This window comes from Tympanuchus pallidicinctus, unplaced genomic scaffold (genome assembly GCF_026119805.1).
Source record: "Tympanuchus pallidicinctus isolate F22 unplaced genomic scaffold, pur_lepc_1.0 scaffold1, whole genome shotgun sequence".
NCBI lineage: Eukaryota > Metazoa > Chordata > Aves > Galliformes > Phasianidae > Tympanuchus > Tympanuchus pallidicinctus.
In genome coordinates, this window is record NW_026294618.1 from 58,974,100 (window position 1) to 58,997,753 (window position 23,654).

General features: G+C 39.2%; 1 protein-coding gene across 8 annotated transcripts in view; it reads right to left on the reverse strand.

The window, feature by feature from the left end:
• The window catches only part of ARID1B (AT-rich interaction domain 1B), a 317,889-nt gene that overhangs the window by 275,930 nt on the left and 18,305 nt on the right, over positions 1-23,654 (reverse strand). For all 8 annotated transcript variants that reach the window (XM_052684763.1, XM_052684754.1, XM_052684719.1 and 5 more), the window contains exon 2: positions 12,788-12,982. In XM_052684763.1, coding sequence (XP_052540723.1) covers positions 12,788-12,982 — 195 coding nt within the window. The remainder of the gene's footprint in view (positions 1-12,787; positions 12,983-23,654) is intronic.

Genomic DNA, 23,654 nt, shown 5'->3' on the forward strand with positions numbered 1-23,654 from the left:
TGAAAATTGCCTGAAGTACTCCACCCTTTTTCTGTACCAGGAATAAGAAGTCACTGCCTCGATATATCACATGGTCTCAGGAGATTTAATACTCCGCATCAGCAGTACAGCACTGTATCTGAAGATGGGACACAGAGTCAAATCCAGATGAAGAGAATGAACTTCAGTGTCCAGACAGCCATATGCTGACACCAGCTTCATTCAGGAGGATTATCACTAATCTTTTCTCTAAGATCTAGATTCCCATACTTATCTTCACACAGTAGTCCTTTTTGTGAATAGCCATCAAACTCCAGCTCCATCAAAATGACTGTCGTTCTATGTCTGCATGGAGATGCATTTCTTGTAATGCGGGTTTCTATTTTTCCCACATCCTACTGTCACCATGTTACCTAGACTGCCACAAGCAGAAGGGGATGCGCAGCCCTTTGGGATGCATCAGCTGACAACAAACACAGCACTTTAACTGAGTAACCCCAAAAGCAGATTGCCACAGGAAGTGTAGGCAATGGCAGCCTCTCCCCCATTGCCTGTGAACACAGAAAGCCTCCAGTGCAACTGGTTGAACTGAAGTCACAAAGACAAAACCGACAGGAATCACACAACCTTAGGCAAATTTCACTGGAAGCCATGGAAACCAAGGGCTGAGGGGTGGCATTCCCCAGCACAATGAGGGCTTCACAGGGTTATTCCCCCCTGCCCCCAGCAATCACCATTCCTCACGCAGAGGGGAGAGCAAACACAGCACTGACAAAGTGCCCACAACTGGATTCGCTTACATTTTCCTCCACAAGTAAAACAGAGTGTAACTAACAATATTAACATTGCAGTAAGGGTAAATAAGTAAATCTCTGCCTCAGCTGATAAACAGATTTGCAAGGCTAATTCCACCTGCAACTAAATGGAGAAAGTTGCCCCAAGTCAGAGTAACTTGAAAAAAAAAAAAGATGTGAGATGTCCATCAAGGTAACAGCATGCAAATACACCATCGTGCCTTGTTCCAATAAGCAGTTATGCTGACTTCGGTTGTAGGAAAAATTACGGGATGTTCTTTCGGAGGCCTCTGTCACCCAATTCATTCTTCCTTTTTCAGCGCAACTGGGATCTCCACAGAATATCCCATTCCAGAGTCTGAATATCTCAATTTGCAAAAGAAGATGGTAAAGCAGAGATAAAGAACTCCACAAATGAGCTAAAACAAGACCAAGCTTTATTCAGCCACTGCTCAAATACCAGCCACAATCTCTTACCCAGTGCACGAACATAACAAATAAAAGTTATCTCTGATGAAAAACTACTCAGTCATAATACTCCTACTGCATCCTTTAGGTGAGTCACTCCCAACATCTGTTTTCATCTGTAATTTGACATACTCCACACCACGTGCATTACTAGATTAACAGTACTTACTACTGGAAACAACAAATAGCGTGTTTCAAAAACAAAGACAGCATGGCAATGAAAACATACAGATTTATCTCATTATTCAGTGCAAAAATGTCTCCAGGCTAATCACAGACTCTTCCTGTACCCTCAGTGCTTCCCACTACTACTGTCTCCCTTTAACAGAGAAGGAAAAAAAGAAGAAAACCATGATTCAAAATGGTAGTTCAGTAATTATTAGCAGGCCAATATTTGCACAGCAAAGTGTCAGGCAAAGCTCTCAGCACACCAGCTCAGACGTAGGCTCACAAGGCACTCCCTGCCCACAGTAGGCGGCCCAACTGTCAGGTAACGATGTGCTGGAACTTGTCCCGCGCTACCTGTTCAAAGGGAGCTGCACAAGGTTTCAAGCTCTGACAGATACCACTTTGTGCAAAAACATCCACGAGAGTATTACAAAAAGAGACAGCAGTGATGTTTCAGCAACCTCTGTGTCAAGAAAGGTGCTCTCCTGCATTTTTATTGACACGCATGCACAGAGCAGGTGATCATTCCTTACATAATCGGTGCTAGCGCTGCTGACACCGCTCACCCACTGGCTCCTTTCCCCTTTTGATTTTCTCCCAAATCTGCTGTTTAAGACACAGCACCCCCTACTTCAGAGACTTCCAGTACCATCCAGTGAAATTTTGCCTCTCAGAGACAATAAAGAGTGCTCAGCAGGATGATGCAGTAAAAAGCTATCGATAGCATTTTATTACTACAGGATTAACAAATGTCAAAACGTTTCATCCTTTCTTTCAGCAAATATTTTATAAATCTTGAGGACACAACTTTATTACACGCAAAGATTTAGAGCACAACCATTTCTGCCTATGACAGCAAGCTGAATACACAAGATCAAGCCCACATTTAAGAAATACTTCTCAAGTAAAAACATGTTTTCCTCACTAAGCAAAACACTGCACAGAGTGTGCATCTTCCCATGTTCTTATAAACAACAGCCTTACAACCAGGTTTCGTAACAATAACTAATTTTTATCCTCTGGGCTATTTTTTTTTTTTAAACCAGTTTGACAGAGCGCGGAAGTTTCAGAGTTCCTGCAGACAAATCTAAAGCAACTCATATGTACACAGGGCTGTGATATTTAGTCAGGTTTTTATTTTGATCATGAATCAGAATGCATGCCAAGGAAAGGGGCATATTTATAGACACTTATATATGAAAGATAATATATATATATATAGACACTTTATATATGAAAGATAAAAACGAGATGACAGAACCAGAAAGAGAAAGAACAAAGAAAACCCTACACCCGAAGAATATATAATCTTTTCCCGGTTATTCTTAAATTACTTTTTGCGGTTATATTCCGCTTGTAACTCCTGAGTTATAGGCCTAAAGTGACGTTAGAAAACATTACTTTTCCTGTAATGTGAAAAAGGAAGGCCAAGTATCCACACAGACTTGGCATTTACTGAATCTACTCTTCACCATTTACTCAGGTCATAAAACAATCTTCCGTTTGAGAAGGATACATGGGATTTCTCCCAGCATCACCCCAAAGGACTGAAAAACCACTTGCATGCTCTCTAACATCAGGAACGTTTTCCACAAAGTCTGAAGTATACTTTTCTGCAAAACTGAAGGTTGGTTTTAAAAATGATAGTTTCCTCTCTAGGACAACTTTTCAAACATAAAAAGACCATAAATCTATTAAATACACACTTCCCAAATCTGTGGAGGGATACGTTGGCCTCTGCTACTCTTCAGTTTTGCCAACCAGTAATAAAACAAAATGAATGAAAAAAAATATCAGCCAGTCAATACACGTCATTTAAATACTCTCCAGTAAGTTGGAAGAGTTAGAAAACATCAAATTCAGTTCTGCCAGATGAGAAAGTTAGGAGCAGGAGCAGAGACATGCAGTGGCATCCCTGAACTGAATATAAACAGGAAGGGGAACCGCTGTTTATGGGGGTGGATAGGGATAGTAAAAAGGGGGAATGGTTTTAAACTGAGGCAGGGGAGGTTTAGGTTAAATATTAGGATGACGATTTTCAAACAGAGGGTGGTGACACACTGGAACAGGTTGCCCAAGGAGGTTGTGGATGCCTCATCCCTGGAGGCATTCACGGCCAGGCTGGATGTGGCTCTGGGCAGCCTGCTCTGGTAGTTGATGACCCTGCACATAGCAGGAGTTGAAACTAGATGAGCATTGTGGTCCTTTTCAATCTAGGCTTCAACTTCTATGATTCTGTGATTCTACAAACTGCTACAAGCAGCACAGCTGCTTCCCAAGGAACTCCATTCTTCTTCCTCCAGGCACAGATTCAATGTGCTCTTGGCATCAATTCTTACCTCCTTATTTTTCACTGAACAGCACTTGCACAGAATTAACAGGGTTTAGAGATAGAGGTGACCCACTGCAAAGAACAAGGCAGTTTTGTTAACCTGTCCTGTAAAGCCCGCATTTGCCAAATCAGGCCTGTAAAACAAACATGTACGTAGACTCAAGATAAGTAATGTCTCTTCTGTAATTAAAACAACATCTTCCTTAGTGGCTATATAAACCTTGTTTATTTTGATTGGATTTGTGTCTCAAAAGACAAGTTATATTACAGTTTGCCAAGAAATAAGCAGAAATCTCTTCATCATTGCTTTGTGAAACATACTAATACCAAGTGTAATTTGTCCCTTTGACATATACAACAAAGCCAAATTCACACTTTCCCAAAGGCATGTTTGAATATAAGATGCAAATATGCTTTTTAATATTGCTCGCTCACTAAATTACTATGTTATGCATTTGCTCTTAACACATGAATGCAAAAGGCATTAGGTAACAATATTCAGAAGAGGAAAAGGATCAAGCTCACAAAAAATAGAACAGACAATGATTTCCTCCTCACTCCTTTTCCACACCTCCAAAATGCATTATAAGCTTCAGAGATCAAACACTTACCAGCTAGAATGCCAGCATTTAACAATGTGAACATTTAACACGTTTTTCTATTCCAAGCAAAGCAAGGAATAAAAAGCCCAAGTACTAGACAAGCACCTAAAAACGGGGTCACATAAGGTAAAAGAAGAATAAAAGCCTACAGAAATGAAATGATCTGTAGCTTTAAGTTATTCCTTAAGTTCTTAAAGTCTTCTTTCACTGTTCTTGAAAGACCAAAAGATTAAAGTATTTACCCTAGGATCTTTATATGCCTCTAGATAGTATTGTCATAAGAAGCAATACAATTGGTTTTAAAAACAGTGACCTAAGGAGTATGTTAGCAGTTTAAACATATTGAAGTTTGTTGTTTTTTTTTTTTTTTTAAATAATAATAAGTTTTATAGTTCATCTGTCCTCAAAAAAGCTTAATGTTTTAAGTGATAAAAAATAAAACACTGAAACATGTTAATGAGCAAGCTTTGATTATACTGACATGAGATCCATGTTATTTAAAATGGACACACAAAAAAAGGCATGGAAAATGCTTTCCATTTTTCGGGACACTTAAAAAAATGGTACACTTCAAGTAGCATTTTACATAGTTTTATCTGAAGGTAAATGTAACAAATTTCAGTTTCTTAAAAAAAAAAAAAAAAAAAAAAAAAAATTGGTGGTGGAAGCACTGAGAGTCTTATTTTGAACTCCTGAAACATCAGGTATTCCTGAAAGGTCAGTTCTCCCAAGAAGAAAGTTACCTGGTTCCATCCCAGTCACCAAGTGAAGGATGCTGACCTGTGTTCCATTGTGAAACAGTGTTAAGTGCTACACTTAAGGGGCCGACTCTGTCTTTGCTGCTATCAACCAGACTGCTCACCTAATAACCCCAACTATGCAGAAACTGAGGAAATCATGGCTCCGCTGAAGTCATAGGAAATTTCTCACTGACTTCAGTTAAGTTTCACCTTATCTTTAGCCCTATTTTCAGCAGTGGGAAACATACTCCCTATTTTTAAAAGGGAAATTCTACTGCCTCCCTTGCATCCTCCAAGCAAGATCAAATTCATGGGCAACTGATATTATCTTCTGAGAAACTTATATCAGGACTTCCCAAGAAATGCTGAGTTGCCCCCCAGGGATGCTACAGAAAGTATGGTTGCAAAAATCCTAACGTGTGCACGATGGGTTTTGGATGTAATTTTGGTAGTTCGGGGTACAAATTATTATTTCATTATGTGTGTATTATTTGATGAATATTATTAACAGAAAACTGCTATGAATATACTATCAAGAGAAACAGTTAATTATTCCTCCTGGCACAGTCACTGCACGGCAGCTGTTGAATAGAGTAATGCAGCAGACTCTTCTTAAAGCATAATGCTTATTTTATTTCAAATGTAAATAAACTCATGTCTCGTGCTGCCATGTAAAACGAACTGTTCACAAGTAAATGGTTTTGTGTCTTGCTGGTGCAAATGCAAATACCCTCTCTGTTCTCTCACTTCTGATGACCAAAATTTATTTCCTCTCCAAATCCAATTTAGGCTGACAGCTAATACTTTCAGTAAACAAATTTCTCAATAACAGAACAACCAGTGCTTCCGTAACAGCAACTATTTTCAAAGGACCAACCCACAGGCTTTGCTTTTCCTCTCTCATGGCCCCACTTCCAAGCAGAACAGCAGATGTGATTACAGCTATTAAGCATTCAACATGAAGTACAATCATTTAGCAGTAACAAAAATGAATTTCTATTTGCCGTAGTGCGTCGATGATTGTGACACGCTTTCTATATAAACGTAGACCAAACACAGCCATTTACTCCAGGACAGATGTAAAAATTAGCATTTACTGAACATCAGTAAGTGAAGAGACAAAAATGTTGACCCCGTCTCATTTCCAGGCAGTCTATCAGCAGATGAAGGATCACTTCTTTTTTCCTTTTCAACCTATGTTTTTTCAGAACCATTTCAAAGAAATGATAGAAGCTACTGAAATGTTTCTATTTACCATAATAATGCAATTCCACTACTTCAGGGATTTTCTTCAGTAAACAATCTCAGATGACCAGCATTAAGATGAAGAGCTAAGCTACCATAAAGACCCGAAACTTATGTCAAATTTGATTCTGTGATTATCTGTAATCTGTGCTCACCTCCCTCTATAGAGTGAATCACACTCAATGGAAGGGATAATTCTAATGGAGACAATACAACATAAAGCCCTATGCTGCCACAAACTAAAGCAGCTGCCTCCTTTTTTCAATTTACTCAATGAGGCTTAGTATATCCAAAAGAAAGAACCACACTAAACATCTTCCTACAGTCTGCACAGGCATAGTATTTAGTATTTTCTGAAATCTATTATTTTAAAACCCCGATTCATTACATGACAAAGAGAACCAACTGTTCTTTGCCATTATTAACACCTGATCATCACAAGACCCATTCTTAAAATGACCTTACAAGGAAAACAAATAGCTGTGACTTCTTGTCCCTTTCTCTGATTCATAAAAGGAAGGATTCACTTTATCTACGGCTTTTTTTGCAGCAAGTTTATCTGACAGAACAGCAGATACATCATTAAAGAAAATACTATGAGAAATTATCTTTAATTCAAAATATTTACATGTTTTTAATAGATGAAGAAACTGGAACAAGATTCACTGTTAAGAGTTTCAGCCTCTGCTTCTCAGGAATTTCTAAGAAGGCTCTTAAGCTCCTAATGGGAGCCTCAACTAAATACCAAGAAAAAAAGCAAAACAAAATAAACAAACAATAAAACCACACCTACAGCAAATCAAACAAAAATCCTGGTGGTGAGGGGGGAAAGAGGGGAATATTCTGAAGTGTATGATATCAAAGGTTTACAATCATTTTTTATGTACGTGTATGAAATGCAGCTATCAGTCTGTAGAAGGCAACATATCTTATTATTTTGTCCTCTGCTGGTTGTTTTTGAGATTCATTCTCCATCTTCGCAAAATAAATAGGCTAAAAAACAAAAATCCTGCTTATTTTGTGTATCTGCTCCCTTAACCAATAGCAACATTGTCTGTGCTGAAAGCTACTGAGGAGCACAAAAAACTGCAATCTATTCAGTATTCTTTAGCTTTAGCATGTGAGGGCAATTACACGCACAAGACAACAAATGTATCACTTGACTAGCGCTCACTGTACACATGCACTACACTGACGTTAACAGTTCACCGCGAAACAGTCGGCCTCATTTTCTTGGCATATTTCAATCTTCTAGAATAAAAACAATTTCAGAAAGGACCACATACAACCAGCCACCAAACAGTAAACACATTCGTACTTGCTAGCTTTAAAACTACCTGCCAAGCCAACAGTCAATTGATTGCCTTGGCGTAAAGTCGACATTTCCAATCTGGGACATTACCCAATATGAGGACTGTAAACCCATTCCTAAATGAGGTAATCACGTTGGTGCTGCTATAGTTCTGGTTGACTTGCAGTTTCCATTACAATAAATCTTTGCAGCACATTCCCGGAGGTTTTATAAAACTTTCTTGCACCTTCAAAAAAAAGTTACTCCAAGTTGAAACCTGTCATGTAAGACTAAAAAAAAAAAAAAAGAAGCAGCAAGTTTTCCATACTTAATCCTCAAAAAAACTTGTACAAGTTTACATTCTGCAGATCAAGAATACAAGAAATGTGAAAGGACAAGTAGCACACTTTGACTCTACATATTTATACAGCGAAAAAGAAAAAAAGACCGGTGCTCAAACCTCAGTACAGTCAGGCTCAAACCTCTCAGACTAGCACACAATCAGTATTGGAAAAGTATTGATATATTGCATTTAAAATAGCTATTAGGAATGGCTATTGTACAAATCCATGCAACTATCCTTCATAAAGGAATCTATTATGTGTTATAGCAACACAATCCTATTTACACAGTGATCTGTTGTTCCAGTCCATCAAGTATACAAGAATTTTTAATGCATCCAAAAAAAAAAAAAGATCAATTAGGCATCGATCATCTGATTAAACAGACACATCGTGCTACTCAATTCTTTCAAGCATATTCGTACATCGAAGCCTTCAGACTTCGCTGCAAACATCCAAAACCTATCCACTCATATTTCAAGGAGCTGATTTTTAACCTTAATGAAATTCTGCACAAACTGAAATGTTACATGCTATTAACATAAACACCAACATCTCAGACAACAGCTGAAAACTTTTGTTTTTGAAGATAGACTTAGGAGTTTTTATTCTTCTCACAAACGTTTTTATGAAATATCAGAAAACTTCCCAAAACACAGAGCACAGGAGCACACTTTCAAAGGGCATCAGAATTTTAAAAATGGAGAGCTGAATGATTAGGGCATCACAGCTGGCTCAGCTAAAGGTACAAAAGGCGGGGAATATAAATAAAAAGGAAATTACTATCTTTATACTTAAATCTTATTATTCACTCTGGAACAAAACACACTGCACAGTATGCTGATGCTAAGTATTCCTACACACTAAGCTTCTTAATTTTCACATCACCCCTTTATAATACCAGGAAACATCTGAAAGTTTGGAAAGTTAAACCTGAAAGAATGTTTTTGTGTTCTGTTTTTATATATGTACTATTATCTCTCTGATGTTCGGGGAAAGGAGTGCTATGAATCCTGAAAACCACATTCCTCCTATGCAAAACAGGAGAAAGAGTACATGAGGTAGCAACACAGATTTAAATGCAAAACCAGCATTTTAAAACCCTGAGATACCAATGCTGGCCTTGTTGCAACTTGTGCTTCTATCGTGTTGAAAACTGACAACATAGACACAGATGAACTTGCTGCCAGCTCTTCCTTGCCTCCCCTTTTCCTTCTCCACCCATTGAATATAGAGAGAAGAAAAACTAAGCTTCCAAATAACATCAAGAAGTCATATTTGTTAAGTAATTCATTGACCACAAGTATTGCCTACTGCCAAAGGAGAGACACGCTGTCAAGTCTGTATCCTATAAATAACATACATGATTCTTCCAGTAATATCTTCCCTTCTTATACTTGCCTTCTTACGCACACACTCTTAGAAAATCATTTGATTTTTAATCTCCTTAGCCGTTGAGACAATCTCACAGAAATCAGTCCAAATGCTTTACATATTTACTGATACTGAATTAACTGGATGTTCCCTTAACATCTGACAAAATGCTGTGGCATTCTCCAAATTGCTAAGCACTGTGTTGCAACAGGCTACCATGCATCTTCCCATGCTCATTATGGATCCCTGCTGTCAAGCATTAGGAAGAAAGAGATAACCAAGTTATTGTAACAGCTTTCCTTCTCTTTCCTACATGCGTTTGTCTGTATATATGTATATACACACATATACATACACACACACACACACACACATACACACCAGCCTTTTATCCTTAGTTATGTTAGTAATGCAAAAAAAAAAATTGTCCACATTTCAAATACAGTTTAGTGTTTTGTTACTGTGGCTTGTATTGATTAACTCCTGAGAGACACATTCCAAGCTCAAATCCCTTCGAAGCTCTGTTTTTTCTCTTCATAGCACTGTTTGTACATAGAATATATCCCATACGTACTTACCACACTTTCTTCAACACCTTGACACAGAATTCTAAGGAAATTTGTGTCTTATTTGCACCTTCCTGTTTGGCACCAAGCATGCTTAGAACATAGTTCAGTGGTATGGTGATGACAGGGTGACAGTTGGAATAGATGACCTTAGTGGCCTTTTCCAACCTTAATGATTGTATGATTCTATGATTAGGAGACATAGAAGAAGTTCTAGGAGAATGCTTACAGCACTACATGGAGATGGCTTTCTCAACAGGTTAGCAGGCTATGCTAACACTCATACTGCAAGCAGACAGGATGACTGCACCTGACAACACTTCATCTTTTCCATGTCTATTTAATTGTTCTCATGCTAGAGGCCTCCCTTCTTCATGAGTCTCTCCTGCACCTCTGGGCTGCAGCACTGGGCTTCCAACAGGAATACACTATTCCCTCTTGCAGCATGACATACACCAGCTACCTTCATCTAGGCAATTAACTTCATTTTCAACATTTCCTTAATTTTAGATGGATCACTAAGGTGTTGTTTTTCACCTGCTTCTCCATTTGCATTGTCCTGCAGCAGAACCTGCAAGTTAGAATCTGTCAAGTCCCATAGTACTAACCTCAAGCAGTGGAACTGACTGACAAAGAGCCAGACTTAACATTTTAAAGTCTTCAAAATGCAGATACCTTCACAACCTAACAAAGCCTTCTAGTTTCATCCAAGGAAACAGAACTGACAATCCCAGCTGTCTTTGGGCAACAGCAAACTACAGCTTAAAATAATAACCTCCCTCGTAAATGTTTCCCTGCCTTCCTACAGTGTGGCACTTCCACTCTCATAATCCACCTACCCAATGCCCTTTCTGCACGATACTTCAGTTTAAAAAAATAAATAAAAAAGATATATTTTAAGTAGGCCTAGTATTTTTATTAACCAATCACATTTTTAGAAGTCCCTTGTGGTTTTCATTAACTCAATGTGACTCTGTAAAAGACTACAATTTTCAAAATGTGCTGAGATTCATCTTTTGAAACTTTTGCAATATTATTTATTTTGTATATATTACACCTAGAAGTGGGCACATGCTTATGCAGCTGATTTTAACAAGCATAGCTAGGCTCTCCTTATTTAATATTCATGTCACAGGAGTAAAAATCCAGCCAGGAATCAAACTGTGGCATCCTGTGCCAAAGACAACTTACCACTCAGCTGGTAAGTTGGCAATTCAATTTACAAACCTGCATTCCTGCATTTTAATCCTTTGTAGAAAGGTGGTAATGTATGAGCAATATGAAAAGAACTGGATTCAGATCATTAGAGGTTCACAAACTGAACACGCGAGTCTTTGGAGGCAGTCCAAAACAAAACCATGCCTAGGTGGTGATGTCCGTTCAATAAAAATTCAATGTCATAATTATCCTCTCACTTTTTCCCCAAAGAGCATTAGTGCTCAGAACTGTGCCACTGCTCAGCCAATTACATTAATGCTGTTAGAAGACAGATAGGGCCGGCAGCCAATCACTATGCCAGGTCACTGCCTGCTGATGGATAATTTACAATTATCAAGCAATTAGCAAATGAAGTGAAAATTCAACACTCATCTCCACAGAGCATAGAATAACTCATTTTAAAATTAAAAATATGTTTTAATAACTTTATTTGGCCACACAGCCAAACAGCCACACAGACAGCCATCTTCTTCCAGTTTTTCCTCCCATACATGACTGATAAAATGCTCTGCTGTCTTCAGATAGCAACCAGATCTATCATTTTATATTTCTTAACAAAAACGGCTTCTTCCTTGCAAGAAAATATTTAACAACAGAAAAGATCAAAACTGGAAACTGTTAATAAAGGTAATTTATTTGCTCAACTACCTGAAACTGTTAGTTAACTGATCACTTGATGAAGATCCTGTACTGGAGGGTGAGTAGTAATTAGCCAAGCACCTATCTGTCTGGGACTCCATAACTTTCTTTTCTTCTCTAAATTTGACAATAAATGACATAAAAAGAAACTGATCTGCAGTTATTCTGTAGCACAAAACAAAACTCTGCTTTCCATCCACCATCAAGTTACTAGCTTGCAATGCTCACAACAAAGTCTGCAACTCCCACTGCCAACACTCACAACTCTAAATAAAAAATATAGTAGAAATTTGACAACATCATTCTTGGAGAAATTTCCTTCCTTTCTAGAAAGATACTGTGTCTTACTTTGTATACACACTATGAACACTGTAACTGACTTTGTTTTAAAAGGGCTGGAAAAAATGCGGACAAGACTGTCATCAACAACAAAGCCCAACTAGATTAACAGAGATTCCCATTGGAATTGGAGGACATTCTCATGTCCTCTGATAGCCAAAAACCAGGCTGACCTTTGAGAGTTGATCAGGGGAAAAAAAATAGGAAAAATTAAAGAAAACTCCTACCAAAAGGAGATAGGGATAAAAAAAAGAAAAAACTGTTGATATCAATACGCAAATAATGTTTCTGTAGATGTGTACGCTCTGGACAACACTAGTCTTTCTGTGCTAATGGCAGCTTTAGGTTTTCATCTTACAGATAAGTAAACCTGAACCAGAGAGAATTAAAAATATATAAAGTAAATACACAAGGCTAAGTGATGTCAATTGAGAAAAAAGAAAATGGATGGTGTTTGACACATTTCTCTCTCCAAAAAGATACTAGCAAGACACTAAGCTCTTTTGTGACTGTATGAAGTTTCAGAAAACATTTACGCTGTCAACACAAGATATTTACTTTTAAAACAGTCTCTCACCCTCTTTGTAGAGGAGGCATGCTTTTCTATGAATTTTGTCCTTGCACCCCTCGGCACTACCACAATGTCTGAAAGCAGAGAACCGAAAGGAACAGAGAAAAGCCCTCCACAAACCTGTTGCTGTGGATACTGCATTCCTCCCATGGCTGCCGGGGCTCGTCCCTGCATCCCCACTGGGTAGCGCTGGGGGCCGGGAGGGCCGTAGGACTGCCCAGGGTAGGGGCTGCTCTGCTGCGCCTGGGAGTGAGGGTTATTGCCCATGCCATATAGCTGGGGTCTCTTCATGACCATTGGATCCATTGGGCTGCCCTGTGAACGAACACAAACAAAGAACTCGTTAAGAAATGCTGGAAGAAATAGGTCAGAACAGTCATGCTCATCGCGAGCAAAGCGTGCAGGTATCCTCTCAATGCTTTTACATCATTTTTACAAACACATCAAAAATAGATCTGACATAAAAACAGGCACAGTACTATATTATGGCTTCCATTAATTGGATGAGTTTCTGAATGGTAAGTTTGAGACTTCTGCTACATTTAGAAATAAGTAAAATGAACTACACAGTCAAATTTAGACTATATCTCTCACGTACAAAAAGACAGGTATAGTAATTTCCCAGCAAATTCCAGCTTACAAAACAATTGAATAGACTGTTGTACACTGCCTTCAGTGTGTAAACAAGCACAGAAGAATGTCTGCCAAGAGAGATATAACTAATGGGCAAGTAATTCAAACTTGAGAAAGTGTCTGTTTGCTTTCCTTCAGGAAAAATAAATAAATAAGTAAATAAGTAAATAAAAAATCAGGAAAACGTAAAGAAAAGGAACTTCCCAACAAGCGCAGTGCTTACAGAGTGCTGTATTTCAGTGCTCTCATATCGCTAGCACGTGCTTTAATAAGCTTCCAGATCATAAGGTAAGTCATAACCCACAATTTACATGGACGGCTATTTGCCTTTTTAACAGACTTCAGAAAATCCAAACTGAAATCACTTATGCAGGGGGGAGGGGAAGTTTTATTTTTAGACTTTTTGGCAGGACTTACCAAGCACCTTAACAGCTTCAAGATGGGTGTCAACCATCGTGCGCCATTACTCTCCTGTTTTATTACTGAGAACTGAACTAGAAAAAAACACCATACTACTCCAGTAGCAGAAGTACTGTATTGCTTATATGGCAACCATTTCTTAACTCCTGACTGACAAACAGTTATACTCAAACAAGAAAATTTAAGGAGTCTATCAGAATCTCATCTGAATGAGATATTCCTCCTCCCAAAAGAACCTCACCTACCCCCACTCCAGGAGTCTTTCTCATGGAATACTTGGTACTTGTTTTCCTACAGAAAACTTCATTTTTACATCTCCTACGTAGCACACTTCTACAAGGCCTTTTTGGATACTATATTCTGACATGACAGCTCTTGTGAGAACAAATTACTTTTTCTCCCCGTCCGTATTTCTTTTTGTTGTTAGTTTGTGCTCCTAAAACACTATTCTTCCTACCAGTACAGACAGATGTGTCCCTCTCTAGTCATGCTCAACAAACAATATGTTGTTCTTACTATTTCTTCCTTGAAAGTCAAGAACTCAAAGCTTCTTATTTTTTCCATCCGTTTCCCCCATCTCTACCAATACCTATTTGTGAGCAATGTGACCAAAAAGAGCACAGTTTTCCAAATGCAGCCAATGCGTTGGTGGAAACCGTAACCTCATTCTCATATGACAGCTCCATTCATTTCAGTGGGCTGCCCTTTTTCCCTTCTTTTTTTTTTTTTCCTCTCTCTCTCTCTCTTTTTTTTTTTTTTTTTTTTTTTTTTTTTTCTGCAGCAAACTGCACATTCAATTCTAATTTTGGCTAACTATTACTCAGCAATTTTCTCTTTATTATTTGGCTTTTTTCGTGGCCGGATTTGAAGTTTCTATTTTTTCACCACTAAACATCCCTGGGTAATTTACTATTTATATTTCACACTTTTAAAAATCGATGGTTCCCAAACCACGTTAGGCCACCTGATCCCTAGCAACACACTCAGTTTTTCTTCGACCATCAAGCACTGTCATCACACTCTTAACTGAAAACAGACCCATGTAAGGGCTCAGAAGATGAACCAGAGACGCCTTATTACAGCTTCACAGGGGACAAGTTAAATTCCCTTTCTGCAGGCCAAGATACTTTCTCTGTGTTTATTTCTGTGTTTTAATGTTCATTCTTGCATACCACCTGTTGTACTCCTCTCCTCAAATATAAATCCTTGCTTAATGAAAGTTTTGGGTTTCCTTCATGAGATGCTCATGGAGCCTAACAGCACTGCTTATTGCACCATCTTCTGATCCAAAGCACTGTTTCTTAGTCTCACTTCCTATAACAACATTTACTCAAATTCTCATTAATTTTGAGCGTAATATTTTCTGCTCCCCATCCAATACTTAAATAGAACTACAAAACAATGTGGATAATTACATCTAAAACAGTTTGATACTTTCCATTAGGAAGACTATTTTCAGGTGCATATAAACCTTGCCAAACTTCAAGCGTTTAGGCTGAAATTTTCCAGGCCATATGTATGCCTGAGGCTGAAATTCTCTGGAAAATTCAACTGAAGCAGTTCAGCTATGTCTTAGAATGAGGTCACAGAAGAATACATCATTTATGTTCTTACATAAAATACTTAAAAATACTGCTTGAATACCATGCTTTGGGGTGGAGGATTTTAATTTGCCAGAGTGACAATGGATTTTAGAGAAATACAAGACGTGTAGCCCTAAGAATCCCTGAACTTCATGGCTTCCTAGGAGTGGAGGAAAAACAGAGAGTGCAAGCTGCAGAGCACAGCGAGACCGGATCAAAGGAGATATGAGGTGTAAAGAGGTGGCCTGAAATTTACCAGACAAAGAAAGGACAACAGGTTAAAAAAAGCAGTGGAGACAGAACTGGGCCAGAAGAGGTAGAAGGAAGAGGAGAAAAAAAGGTCAGGAGGTTAAATTAATACAGGCTAAACAGTCTTCATCCACTGGAACCAGTGACCTCCAGGCAGTGGAGGTTTTCTGCTTGTTCATTAGGTGGTTTGGGAGTGAGCTTCCCTGACATTCCATCCTTCTCTCCTTTCCTCTCCCCAGCCCACTGTCTCCCTTTAGCTCTCACTTCTCCCTGTCCTACCCTGGAGACCCTACTCTCCTTCCCTCTGGTGAGATAAAGACTGAGAAAGAGCTCCAGTCACTGGGGCCTACAGGTGACCTATGCCATGCTGTGATCACCAGACACAAGTAACAACGGCACGGGTGAAGAGGGACCTGGGCATACTCAGAGCTTACACTGGACCCTGCCAGTGATACACGAGAATCAAAGGGTAGGACAAGCCAGAGATACCTGCCCGTGGTGTTAATGCTGCTTGTTCCCTTCATAGCCTCGGGGAAATGGTAAGAAACAGTACAATAAAGTCCTCTGGATCATCATTAGGCGGAGAAGTAAGACTGTGGTATTAAGTATTCAAAGCCATGGAAGAGAAGGATGGTCCATCTTAGCCATCTTGATTTCTTGTCCTCAGAAGCATGAGGAGGCAGACGGTCACAAAGGAGATACTAAGACCAACTCAGCACTGTGTACACTTGAGCATGCTCAGGTATAGACAGGGAGGCCTCTCCCACAGGTGGGGAACACACTATTGGAAATACCACACAAAAAACCATAGCCTGAAATGAAACCTAAGTGTAAGCAAACTCCCAGGAATCTTCTAGCATCAGAGAACTGCTACATGTAACCCAATGAAGACATGAGTCACCCTTTGTTCTGGCTGGTCCCTGTGAAGGAGGCATCCTACCCTCCATCTATCATGGTTTTTACTAAAAGCTGAATAAACTTACTAAAACAATGAATTTTCAACATATATCAGTTTAAGGCATCCCTCATTCCCTGTCTTGAAGTCATAGGATTTTACATGTAGAAATGCTTCATATTTACCAACTGAACTACTTTTGAACTTGATGAGATATGATTTGGAGACCTTTTGAGAAGTTATGCACTGCAGAAAATTGGACCTACAGCCATCACAGACAGATCACAGACAAGCTACTCAAACTTCCTACTGTAATGCCTCAGTTTCCTAACTGCAAAAGTGGGGAAAAAAAATAAAATCATTACATCTTCACTAGAGAGGTGATTTTAAAATTTAATATGACAGTGATCAATACCATACAAAACTCTCTCAATAAAGAGCAGATTTTGTCTTCAGAACATCGTATGGTAAGAAAGACCTGGAGCCATACGCTTAACAAAAGAAACGGTGCTCACTGAGTATCGAGTGTACTGTACAGTGGAGTTAGAAATTTAATTATAACTTTTTCTAACTTTATCGTGTGCACAGTTTTCAGCTTCAGCATTCTTTTAAAAGTTTCTTCTTTAGAGAAGGAGTTTTTCTCACTCACAATGTTTTGAAAAGTTAAAGTTCTTATTTCAGAAATACATCCTACATCTTCCTACACGAAGGTTCCTTTAACATTTGTTAAGTTTGAATATTTTCTTTTTCGCATTAGTTTTGAAAGTTTTCAAAGACAACTTTAGGGCAACAGAATCACGATGAAAGTGTCAATGTGCATGTTCTAGGGATCAACAACCAAGCACCCCACACCTGCACACAAATGCTTTTCAAAACGACTGCTACTGACATTCAGTGAATTTTCCTACATCCCAATGGATTTATATTATCCTGAATGGATGTTGTTTATTTTTTCCACACCTTCTACGCATTTACTTAAAACTGATAAGTAAATAGAACTAAAATATAGCATTTAATATAATTATTTTAGTTTCATTGCAACTATCAGTATCCATCTATTTCCCTGACACTAACTTGTGGCCAATTTAGTTTGCTCACCCTAATTTCTAGTGCCATATTCTGCCACACAAGCCTGAGCAGACTTAGCATTTTCATTCTGACTCTGCACCTCCTTTTCAACTTGCTGCATTTCATTTAAACTTTGCACAGATCTGTAGTTCCTCAAAATACCTCAGTTTTTCTCTTTGCTTCGATCTGCAGTAATAGAATTCGTACCTTCTTTATTGCAGTGCCTATCTTATATCACTATCGGATTCATTTGCACACGTACTACCAGGCTTTGTGAAAACAGAGTGCTTCATAAAAGACCTTGCCCATTGTGCGCCTTGTGAGCACATTAAAACACTGAAAAGAAGCTTTGCTAATGATTTCAACAGGGCCAAGGTTTCATTCCTACTCTTCGGATTGATAGTGTCACCATTAAGACAAGAAGAAAAGCTTACACTGCCTACAGATAGTAACCAACAAACCTTTTCTGTTACATGTTCCTTCCTTCAGTGTTTTGCACAAAGGAAAGCATCAACTCCGCATCACTGCTGTAAGCACAAGTGGAAAAATTAGTATCTACAGTTGTAAACTCAGTATTACCACCACTTCCACTCACCTCCTAGGCAAAACATATCAAATAAATCTCCTTCTCCACAAAGTATCTGGGGATTCAGTTTTACCTCTTCTACAGTAAGAGAAAAAGTTACTGTTCTCTTTGCCATTTAACCAGTGTTTTCCTGGATATCTCATCTCAGCTCTAAAGTACAGTGCATACTAGAGTAACTTCAGCAGCTGGCTGATCAAGATACATTGGCTCTTTCTTTTACATTATGCATTAAATATACTACTGAGTCACCACTGTGTGTTTCACTTCTAATGCCACAGTTTTTATTTGAAAGACATTTACAAATATGAACAACATTGGTCACAGTCCCAAAATAGAACTTAATTATTTAAAGATGTCACAAAGAACCCCGCCAGTGAAGTCTCAGGGCAGGGAAGAGCAGGAGACATTACAAAGGTCACATTCAGAAGATACAGCAATTCACTGCAACACGAGAGTATTCACACGAGCTACAACTACTCTGCAGAAAGAAGGTGTGCTTTATTTTTTGTTTAAACAAATAAAATAAGTGAAAGAAGCACCAGTTCGGCTGACAGCAGCAAATGCGGCAACGTAAAGCGCCTATAAGCCACACCGCATCCCAACAACTAGTGCTACTTCATTTGTGTCTGACGTGAACTCAACACTCTCAAATAAGCTTGCCCTCAAACTCCTAGGGCTACTGAATACAATAACTCTTTGTTTATTCATTGATCTACAGCCAAAGCTTCTGTCTCTGCGTTACAAAATAAAGAAATAATAAAGAAGCTTTTTTCTTTTTTTTTTTTTTAAATACTGAAGCTTTGAAACCCCGTAATAAAGACAGCTGACAATCAGCTACCAACATTCCAAGAAAGATGGGCATGGAGCTCGCAGCTCCAGGTCAGGTACCAAGTTACGAATCTATCGCTAGAGATAATCACGAGTATTCACCATAACACAATGACACAGCTGGCATGAGGTCGCAACTGGGGAAAAGATAATCCATTCCTAGATAATGCCATCATTTGTATGAACACGTACAAGGGCTCCTCAGCCAACATTTTTACACAACAAAAGCATGAGTATCAAAACACAACTCTTGCTACATATTTCAAGTAACTATTTTTTAAAAAAAATGCAAACAACAAGATGTATGCACACTATTAAAATCTTCCTTACGTTAGTATTAAAATCTGAGAGGTGACTGGCAAATATGCTTCCTGTTTCTTTTTCAAACAGGAAGCGTACTACCTGCGATCTAGGAAAACTTTAGAAGTCAGTTGCACAAATACAGCAAGGAACAAGGAAAATTCACTGAATGAAGAAGCATTTACTAGCGGAGATTTAACAGAAATTTTGCCATTGTCTCAAAGGTGCTGTATATTATTTCAGATGCAAGGAGACAGCAGAAAGAATTTCCACTCAGAACAGAAAGCATATAATTAAAAAGAGGTAAAGGAGAAAAGCAAAGCTGTGCCCCACCAAAAATCAGCTACTTCTCCACTAGGACTTTCACAAAACAATTAATACACACAAGCGTCTCTGCGTGACCAGGAAGAAGGACATATGTATGCTTACTACCCAGTTTTCCTCCTGGCTCCCCTTAGCTTAAAAACTGAAAGGGCAAAGAGACAACCATCCTCTGGTTATTGTTTTGTGGACAGATAAACCTAAAACGACAACTGAAAGAACAAAAACAAGGCAAATAAATCTGTTTTGAATGAACAACGCACAAGTAATCTTTTCATGTTGCCACTGTGAGTGCAAAAAAAGGTTAAGACAACATCAAAAAGTCATTATACACATTTATCACACCTGAAGACCAAAACAATCCCATGTCACCGACAGGTTCACATGGTTATACAACTCAGAAGTGCTGCCCTTCAACTCATTTTTGCCATTGCCAGCTGCTGACATACAGATCAACTCAAGACGCATCATCCTTCCCCACTACACCCACAGCCTCATCCTCTTCTATAACCTACTTTCCCAATTCCATACTTCTTCCAGAAGGATTTGGGAACTATTTTCCCACCTCCCCACCCCCATCCCATCCCCTGGAATGTTCCTAAATGGGGACCACCTTCCTTTAGGCATGCAGAAGTTCTCATTTCCTGCTGTAAAAGCACTCTATAACAACATATTGGTAATTTCTACTGCAGCAGAACTTATGAGGCTTCACAGATGTCTTTCAGAGAAGCCATCTGCAACCACCCAACACGCCATCACTTCCAACTGCCTGTCCCATCTGCTGCCAGATCACAGCCAGGTGTTAGCCACTTCCATTCACAGTCCAGCATCTGAATTGAAAATCAGCATCACAGGGTGGGTTTGCACCAAATCAACAGCTTTGGCACAGCTTTGTGCGTGAGACATGGGTACTAACATTTCTACTGCTAACATTTCTACTACTCATTCTAACATTTCTACTACTGAAATTGCAACCCTTGGCAGGAGAGCAAGGCAGATAGCCGGGAGAAATGGTATCTTGAAGTTTTCAGGCTAGATTCATCAGAGAAGGCATCACAGCCCTAAGGCCTCCTCAGCAGCCAATGTTGCAGCTCAACAGGGAAGAGGAAATCCATTCACAAACCCAGAAAATTGTAGGTTAAAAAAAGCAGAACTCCACCCAGAATACCAGTTACTTCTATTTTGTCTGGCAATGAGGTTCTCAGCTTCCTAGACAAGTAAACACCTTCACTCTCTGTGCACGGCTGCCATCTGGAACTCAAAAAAAAAAAAAAAAAAAAAAAAATTCCCTTACCTACTTTGTACAGCTCTTACACAAACACAGGGTTAGATGGACAGAAAAGGATGTACTAAAAATAGTGTCTGTCAGGCACGGAACAGCAAGCAGCCTCGAATGGAAGGCTCCCTGCAGAGATGTCCTGAAGTAGGAGGGGAAAAACCAAAGTCCAGTAAGTGAGAAAAAATAGAAAATAAAATAAATCCACATCAACTTCAGATTTTAAGGAAAAATCTTCCTATGCCTAATAAATATTCAAATGGATTTGAATAGACTTTCTCAGTTACTTGGTCTTTTCAATAAAAATAATAATTACAGGTTAGACGCATCTAATTGCTGGGGTGAGCACTAGCTGAGAAAGTGACATTACCAACACTGGGGGAAACAGTGGACTCCCAAAAATGTGCAGCCCGTAACAAGTAGGTCAGAAGGCAGAAGTACTTACTGCAGGTAGGCACAGGTTGTTTTTTCTGTTCTGAGCATTATATATAGTTCTACACTAGCACACACACAAAAAAGGTATGCTGGTCATATATCCTCAGCATTTATGGCAAATTATTAATCAAGTCCCACCTGAAACAATTTGTTAAATTGATTTTAATCACTGGGCCTCTCATGTGAAGCTTTGTATAATCAGCATTTCATTTACAAAATTAATTGCCTGATTGATTCTCAAGAGGCAGTAGCTGTCATTACACTGCTGTCATAACTTTTGAGTAGGGGTGTCACAACACAGAATTCTGACAGTATGAAGAGCACTGCTATTTAAAAATTGAGGGCGGGGAGGTGGGGGGGGAGAAAACAAATACAGTGATTTCACCGAATTGCTCTCTAGCCTGATAGAATGTTAAAACCATTTCCTATGAGTTTCAGACAGCCTCCTCGTTTTCCATTCATTGAATAATGCAGCACTCAGCTATTCAGCCTCTTTTCTTAGAAGCACGTCCATTTAATTCAATTTTATCAGTGGTTGCATAAAATGAGTTTGTTGTTGAATATACACGAGATTTAATCACATGCCACTCCAAGGTTGTTTATGGAACAGAGTTTGACTTTGAAACGCATGGAACTTCTTCCCCATCCACAACCTTCTGGAAAGTTATTTTCAGCTAGATGCTGTTGTGCTTCTGAACGGAGCAAAACAAACCATACCTTCACAGAGCTTCTTATCTAGGGCCTCCAGTACAGTGTTTCGTTGTTTGTTTTTTTTCCCTTCCTCAGTATTTTAGTTCATGCAGGAGGCCTGAAGCCCCGCAGGATCTGGAAGCACAGCTCCTGCCCTCACCACAGCCGCCTCTTCGCCCATAGGGCCGCATTCCTGGAGAAGGCTGCTGCAGCAGGGCGGCCGTACGGGCCAGCGGCTGGGGCACTGAGTCATGAGACTGGGCTGCTATTCCTGGCTCAGCAGCTGACCTGCTATGCAAACACAGGCACAACTTCACCTTTCTGTGACTGGGTTTGCACTCTCGTTATAGAAAGTACTATATGCGCTCTGAACAAGGAACAAGATGTGAAGATTTTTAAGATTTTGAGGAGGCTGATGTCAGTTATCGTCAACAAGAAACAGGCTTAGGAGTCAGGAATTGGTAGGCTATGGGACAAAAATACCTCTGAAAGGTTTTCAAAGGAGAAATCACACCATGGGCTCTAATAACACGCTCCAGACTTTTGGAAAAGTACCTCCAAAAGGAAAAAGGTCTCTACTTGTATTAAACAAAGTTTAAGCTTCAGCTAGAACGCTATTAATGCCTTTGAGAGACAAAGCCACTTCTGAGATAACTCCAAAAATAAGCTCCTCGACTTCTCAGACTCAACCATATGGATTAGACTGCTTCAAGTATTCCTCAATGAAACAAATGTAAAATATAAGAAAGCCATGCTCTGAGACTACAGTATTAGAAAAAAGCAAATGACAGCTCTTCCAAAATGAATTGTACATACTGTTGGCTTTTGCAATGGACTTCTCCAGGATAACTGACAGACTACATAACACTGGAATCTAGGGGATATTCCAGAAAACACCACCCACACCCCCAAGCTCCTACTCTTATCCCTGACCGCTGCCAAAGATCACCTGGCACAGCTCTATGCAGTGCCCTGCCACGCACACAGTGCAGGTTGCTTTGATACAAACAGTGATGCAATTCCCATCTCTTTTTGCAGGTCTCTGAGTACATGATGAATGAAATCAGAAAGAAAAAAAAAGAACAAACAAAAACAGTATCAAATTTGCAAAATAGAAAGGATATTGAGATAAAGAGGCATCACAGGATAACAGAAAGGAAAACTCTACCAGGCAAACACAGCAGTAAGTTGCACTCCTTGTTCACAACAGTAAGGTAAGATTGCAGCTGGAGGAAGTTCAGAAAGTTCTGCCCCCACTGAGAAATGGTTACCAGAGAGTTACATTCCTCTGACACACCAGGAAGAGAAGATCAGAAAAAGGAAAATCAGCTGCTCAGCTTGCATTGATAGACTGGGATGTTAAAAAGAAGCGTAAAGCGTTGGCTTCATGTATTCACTTGTTTCTAGCCTCTTAGCAGGTAGCTTAAATATTAAACCAGCTTTTCCTCTTTTCAAGGCTTTTTTTTTTTTTCCCTCCATTATGTAAGAAATTGTTTTAATTAAGTAAGAAATCAGGGGAAAGCCCCTAGCCAGAGCCAATACACACAAAATTCTTGAAGGATATATTTAGGATGGGGATAATTAGAAGGCAAATTCGGATCTATAACAGAAGCCCTGTCACTTCTCCAACTGCCAAGAAACTGTTGCTCCTGTAACATATTTTCTATGTTAAAACTGCTTCCTGCAGAGACTGGAAAAACTTG